Raw genomic sequence first — 6811 nt, 5'->3', positions numbered from 1 at the left:
CGACGTTAGCGCTGATCTTCCCCCGACAGCAGTGTGGCACTCTGCAAACGTATTGCTGCATTAGAAACTGATAAATTAAATTAGCGGGTCCCCACGCTTCCATCTGCTGGATGGATTTTCCGATTAAGGGACATGTCAGGAGCCCTTCGCCGGGCACTGTTGCCTCCACGCTCGGAGGAGCGGGGCGGTGCTGCTTCATTATTTATTGCACTTGTCATTTTTCCCGTTCCTGTCCCTGGAAGCAGAAGGCTGAACAAGATCCCCAGGGTTCGGCTGGGTGTTGGTTTTGGGGCTGAGTGGGTCACCAAGCCCATGCAGCACCAGGTCGTGGATGACCCCTCTGCTCCCATCTGCCTTCCAGATCTGGGACACGGCCGGGCAGGAGCGCTTCCGCAGCGTCACCCACGCCTACTACCGGGATGCCCACGGTAAGCACGGACCCCTCTGCTTCCCAGGGGGGAGACCCCTCCCTCTCTCCGGCAATTCGGGGCCCCGAGCTGTGACTCCAGCCTAGGTGAGCCAGGAATCACCGGAGCAGCTTCCCTGCAGGAGCCTCCGCATGTCGAGCTGCAAAGATTGCGTGTCCAAGGCACCGCCCGTACGTTAGAGCAGGGACCTCAGTGGTGCTTGGATGCCGTGTCCCCAGGTGTGACCGGGGAAGGGTGCGGAGCGAGCTCTGAGCCCGGCACTAACGCGCCGTCCCTCTCTCTGCAGCCCTGCTCCTGCTCTACGATGTCACCAACAAAGCGTCGTTCGACAACATCCAGGTACAGCCGCACCCCCGGGTCCCTCCTGCCCGTCCCTCGCGCGTGATGGCCTGGGTCATGGTTGCGAGTTTGTCCCGGGGAGGCGGTACGTGCCGTGGAGGGGGTGTGTTGGAGGTGTGAACTGTGGTGGTTTCCAGAAGGGCTGTGGTTAACGCCAAGCTCCTGCCTGACAGCGGGTCTGCCTAGACGAGAAGACAGGAGAGGATGTTTTCCCTTTCACAGCAAATAAAAGGATGATGGATTCATCTGGCAGAGACGTGGAGAGTGAATGCTGCCCACGGGCACATCGCTTGCAGGGGACAAAAGGACCTGGCCTCAGTGTCCCCTCCTCTGGCCCCATCCTGGGGGCTGCCGCGCCGGCAGAGCGTGCTGTGAGCGCGGGGAGCAATTAGCTCTGAACGAACAGGGTGTAACTGCTCGTGTCCTGGACACGGAGGACACCGTGTGCGGCTGCGGCGAGCAGGCTGCGCGCCTGCAAAACCTCCCCTTTCGATAGCGCGGGACGTGCCACGCGGCATCGACAGCCCGGGGCAGGGAGCCGTGATCTGCCACACCAGCTCCTCGGGGTCCTGCACCCCCTGGGCCCGGGGGCCTGGGGCTGTCTCTGCTCTGGAGCATCCTTCCATCAGCAGCCCCCCTGCACCCGCGGTGCCTTGGAATGGGACAGGGCACGTCCTGCCACCCTGCTCCTGTGTCACCAGCACCAGGAATGCTTCCTGCAAGCTGGGACCGGCTGATGGTGGCGTTTTCCAGCCTGGTGGCATTTTCCAGCCATTACACCTCTCCTGGCTGACTCGGGGAAAGGTGTAATGAAGAGTGAGTGCTGGTCATTAACCAGGCTGCGGGTCTGCGATGAGGTTGTGATCCTACAGCGAGACAGAAAATCACGTGGAGGTTTCATGCTGCTGAGTAACGTGGTCCCATCTGCAGCATCACAGGGACACGAGTGGGATGTCCGTGGGACACACGTGGCCCTGGTGGGAAGGAACTAGCACTCAGGGTGACTGCAAGGTACTGGAAAGAAGGACAGAGTGGAGGTAGTGCCAGAAGGGAGCTGAGGGTTGTCAGGAGTGACCAAGTGTCCCTTGGACCAACCCATCTGCGGAGCTGAGTGCCCCAAGCCCAGCCGGGCTGCGATGGGGTCCCAGAGCTCTGTCCACACATGTCGTGCTCCCACGTATCGTTGGTGTCGGGCTCTAATCCTGCACCATCCCTCGCCTCCCTGGCTGGCTGGGCGCTGACGCAGGATGCTGCTGGGTGTGGAGCAGGGATTGCCCGGGGCTTGCCACGAGCCCAGCGTCAGTGCTGGCGGCACCTGGGAGGCAGCAAGTGGCTGCTTGCACCGTGGGGTCAGGGATTACAGGGAATTAGGGCAGGTTTGATTAGATTAGGCTGGATTAGAGGGCAGGGAAGCCACCTCATGGGTGGTTCAGCTGCCTGCTGGGCTGAGCGTGCTCAGCACACCCAGCTCGTGGGAGACACAGGCCGGGGACCTGTCCCAGAGCAAACCTCCGTCCTTATCCTCCAAAAGGAAATTTAGTCTTAACGTCCCCACCAAGGGGGGATTTGGGGTTTAAATCCTGGAAGCATCTGTGGTCAGACAAAACAAGCAGTGGGCTTGAAAGGCTGCTGTCATCCTTGGAAGCTGGGGCCAGGCCAGCAGCCACATAACACTCCCCAGCATTGCTGGGGGACAGCGGCGTTTCCCAGGAAGGGTGCCCAGGACTGGGGCAGGTCCCCATCCTCCTCCTCCTCTCCTGGAGCTGTTGCTAACCCATCTCCCTGGCTGTCTCTCTCTCTAGGCTTGGCTGACAGAGATTCATGAATACGCACAGCAAGATGTGGTCCTCATGTTACTGGGAAATAAGGTGAGCCCGGCCCCACGGCTTCGCCAGAGCCTCCTCTTCCTCCTCTGATGGCCCCACAATGAAGCAGCAGGCAGGGGAACCTGGGAGGGGGTAAAGTAGGGTTGCCTACTGGTGACCTTCCCAGTCATCTCAAATCGCTGTTCCTGTTGGCAGGTGGATTCAGCTCAGGACAGAGTGGTGAAAAGGGAAGATGGAGAAAAATTAGCCAAGGTAGGCGAGGTGTCCGTCTGCTGCAGCGGAGCCAGTTGTGACGTGCTCCGACTCGGGGTGTGCAAGAGCACCGACGTGTGCTCGATGGTGTACACCAGTGGAATGGTTAACTGGGAACCAGTCTCGTCTAAAATACATCTGGGAACACTTTGCTTTTCTTCCCTTGTCTTCCTCTCCTCTTCCCCGTCATCTGCTCTTCTTCCTTTAAGCGTCCACTAACGTTTTTCACTTCTTTGCCCTAAAATATTATTTCCCAAGTTGTGTGAGAAATGCCTGAGCTGCAAACCCTCGCTCAGCTTTTCCTGCCCGTTGTGGCAGAGCTCCCCTCCCAGGGCAGGACACAAGCTCCTGCAGCAGACACCGACGCCGGCCGGGGCTCAGTGCAAGCCAGGAGCCCTCGAGCCCCCGGCAACACCCCAGGTGACATTTCTGACGCCGCTGTGTCTTGTCCTGCAGGAGTACGGAGTGCCCTTCATGGAGACCAGCGCAAAAAGCGGCCTCAACGTCGAGTTAGCGTTCACAGCCATCGCAAAGTAAGTGACTGCTCTGGTGGCCGTGCGGGGACAGCAGTCTTGGAGAAAAAGGCTGGCACTGTCACCCACTTTTTCATTCCCTGGGCTCCCCCCTTCAGCTCTTGTGCTGGCAAGTCCTTGCCATCTCACGCGAGATATGAAACGTGTTGTCAGGAGGAGCTTTAGCAAACCGTCACGACCAAGTCAAGTTCAACTGAGCTGGGTCAGGCAGCTCAGAAGAAGGCAAGTCATGTTTTGTTTTGGTTTTTTTTCCCCACAGGGAGCTGAAGCACAGGTCCATGAAGTTACCCAACGAGCCCAAATTCAAGCTCCACGACTACGTGAAGAAGGAAGTGAGAGGCTCGGGCTGCTGCAGGTCCTAACGCGCTCCGTGCATTTGTACAGAGACTCATGCCGAGTGTTCGTGCAGCGCGCGCTCGCTCTCCTCGTGGACAATGTGTGCATGTCTGTCTGTCGTGTCTGTATCTGCCCGAAAGGTGAGCTGAGACGGGGGATGGAAGCAGCAGCAGAAAAAGCTCTCTGGGGTGGTGGCGGGGACGGGACATGCTGCTCCCCGAGCCTGTGTCGCAGCCGTGGGCAAGGCGAGCCCTGCGCTCCCCTCGCCTGGCCCAGCCGCTCGGGACTGGGGTCTCGCTGTCGTGCCCCGCCGAGGTGGCTGTCTCCACTCGTTCAGAGCAGCCTGGAGCGTTCCGAGGCTTCTTTAACTTCAGTAAAAATTATGTGAGTAAGGGGAATGAATGCCTTCTCCCCACCAAACACCCGGGTACGAAAAAGTTCCAAATCCCCTTTTCTTTCCCTGGAATTCAGCTGTTCAGAGCCCTGGCCTGGGGCACACAGGAAAGATTTGTTTTCCAGGCAACCTTTTTTGGTTGTGGCTTTACTTCCGTCCCTCCATCTTCCGCGTGGTGTAACACACCTCGGCGAAGGTTTCTCCTCTTCCCTGCAGAAGAGCGTAGCTGTCTGCCTGCGCGAGCTCCTGCTGACCTTCCCGTCGTACAGAGATCTCCTGCCGCGTTCCCCGTTCGGTGAAGGCTTTGGTTCTCTTACTTCTGCCGTTTGTAGTACTTTAATTGAGATGAAATCTCATGTATTGCAGCTTATTCTAAATACCTTCCTGTTCAGCGTGATAGCGTTTTTCGATTGCAGCAATGCTTTGATATCTTCAAAGTCCTCTTGGGACAGCTCGCTCTTTGAACTGAAGAAAGCTGGGGGGAAGGCTGCAGGCATCGATGTTACAGGCTTCAGACTCTCCTGCCAGCTCTCTCACCCTTTTGGTCTGTCTCAGGCTTTTGACTTTTTTTTTTTATTTATTTCTTTAAAGCTGCACTTCTAAGTACCAATTTGAATTTGGATCGAGTGTTTGGCCTTCAGCGATCTTTTTTTTTTTTTCCCCCCTTTGAAAAATTCTGACACGCGCCACACCAGGTGCCTGATGCACTGAACCTCCCAGCGCTGCTGCCCTCGATGGGCCACTCAAAATAAAATAAAATCACCCGCCCTCCGCCCTCCGGCCAAGCACCAGCTCGCTCAGCAGCCAGCTCGGACACCCCTTGTCTCCAAAATAACCAGAACATCTCCCGTTACCAGCTCTCTGAGCGCTCTCTTGATGGCAAGTTCACAGAGAAAAAATACTACAAGGAAGGAAAAAGTAGGTCTTGGCCCATCCCCACCACCGAGATGTTCTCAGCAGTAAGAGAAAAAAGCGAGGTGTTGCTTCTGTGATTCTGTGAAAAGAAAAGGTTTCCAACATTCTATGTTAAAGCAGGTTTGAAATCCACTGGACTCACAATTTTCTGGGCCTGGAACCCAGGGAAAAACTTCTTATTAAGGGAGAAACTTCTGATTAAGGAAAACTTCTGAAGGTGAAGGGCCACATGGTTTGCAGGTAGCGGCAGTGCACAGGGAGAGCTCTGGAAGGCGCTTGGACCACACCAAGTGCAGAAATGGGCAAAACCTGCCATTCACGCCACGCCGGTGAGCTTTGCGGTGCTGTGCTCAGCCGGCGTCTCCTACCCGAGCGTATCTCACAGCTGTTCTCGTGCGTAGCGCACGCCTGCTGGCCGAGGGTAAGAGACCAAAGCAAAGGGAGCGGGATTTTCTCTAGTCCTGAGCTTGGCCAAGAGGTGCAGAGCAGCTCCAGCTCCGTGCTCTGCGTTTTCTCGGGAGTCTCCCCAAAGGCAAAGGTCACCAACGGGATTCTTAATGCTCCCATCGGGTTGCCGTAGGGCAGGAGAGCCTTGCACTTTGCTGTCTGGATAAAAGTTGACGAGTCGCGTTAATTTCTTTAGGATGGGACCGAAGCCAACTTTAAAACTCATTTAAATAAGGAGGATGTCAATGCTTCCCTTTGGAGTACCTGAAACGTGCCTACTGGGGGCAAACCGCTGCAGCAGAAACACAAACCTAATCTTCAGGGCAGGCTCAGCCCCGGTGACGAGTCCCCTCTGCTGACCCTGCCCTAAAGCTCTTCCTCCGAGCTTTATTTGGCATCTTCTTACACGGGGCGTTACTGCCACCAAGCGATAAAAAGAATTAATTGTTCAGTGCAACGAACCAAGCCGGAGGTCTCGGCATTACAGGCAACTTCTCCCATTTTTGCTGGCTCTCGTTTACAGCTTTTGTTTCATTCCTGTTAATAAATTTTTTTTAATAACCTTCGTGGCTACGATGGTATTTTGTGTAACATACACATCCGCGCTGTTTTAACTATTCAAAATAGTTCAACTCGTACTTGAACCCAGCTAGATGCTTCCATCACCAGCGCTGGTTTGGCTGCTCTGACGCGCCCAGGAAGAATTAAAGGGAGCTGGGATAGGCTGCGCTGCAGCACGTGCTTTAAGATGCTCTGGTTCCCCAAAAGTGAACAGTGATAGCAGAAACGATCTGCCCAGAACCAAAGGTTAAGGTTAGTCTGTGTCTGCTCAAAGCACCCACGGGATTTGTGAACAACAGAAGCAGAACAAGTCTTGCGAAGTCTTTATTAAAAGCTCTGAGCTGTCAAACTGCCTTAACATAGACTCCAAAGCGAAGATACAGCTGCAATTTCAGAATTAGAAGACTGAACTTGATGTGACGCTGGGGAAAGAACATTACCTGAGCTACTTTTTTATTCCAGAGAGCTAGGTAGCCTCCCGGACTCCAAGATTTACACCAGCCACCTACACACCCTAGCACTGGAGCCCATCGTGACTGCTTCCCGTTACCGACCACTGCACACACCACAGCCTTCAGAGTAAAAGCCAACGACTTTTGATCTCTTGCACTTCAGGCAGTTCTGCAGCTGCTTCTTTTTGCTTTACAAACTCCCCCGAGCCCCAAGTTGTACAGCAGCTTCCGTTTGAAAATTCCATTTCCAGAAAACTGCATTTTTTTAGCCCCACTCCGAGCTACGCCACTTGCGCAGCTCCAGAGCCCGGCGCCTACGCTACCCCTT

At 55.3% G+C, this 6811-nt stretch overlaps 1 protein-coding gene across 1 annotated transcript in view; it reads left to right on the top strand.

The window, feature by feature from the left end:
• LOC104276291 (ras-related protein Rab-26-like) overlaps positions 1-3740 on the top strand; it is a gene marked incomplete at its 5' end in the record, with an annotated part of 4120 nt that extends 380 nt beyond the window's left edge. The window contains 6 exons of the mRNA XM_009872548.1: positions 362-428; positions 715-767; positions 2570-2635; positions 2789-2845; positions 3302-3378; positions 3638-3740. Coding sequence (XP_009870850.1) covers positions 362-428; positions 715-767; positions 2570-2635; positions 2789-2845; positions 3302-3378; positions 3638-3740 — 423 coding nt within the window. The remainder of the gene's footprint in view (positions 1-361; positions 429-714; positions 768-2569; positions 2636-2788; positions 2846-3301; positions 3379-3637) is intronic.
• Between the last annotated feature and the right edge of the window lie 3071 nt (positions 3741-6811).

The sequence above is a fragment of the Apaloderma vittatum genome, unplaced genomic scaffold (genome assembly GCF_000703405.1).
Source record: "Apaloderma vittatum isolate BGI_N311 unplaced genomic scaffold, ASM70340v1 scaffold11697, whole genome shotgun sequence".
In the NCBI taxonomy this organism is placed as follows: Eukaryota; Metazoa; Chordata; class Aves; order Trogoniformes; family Trogonidae; genus Apaloderma; species Apaloderma vittatum.
The sequence above is the reverse complement of the archived record's forward strand: the minus strand, read 5'-3'. Positions and strand labels throughout refer to the sequence as shown.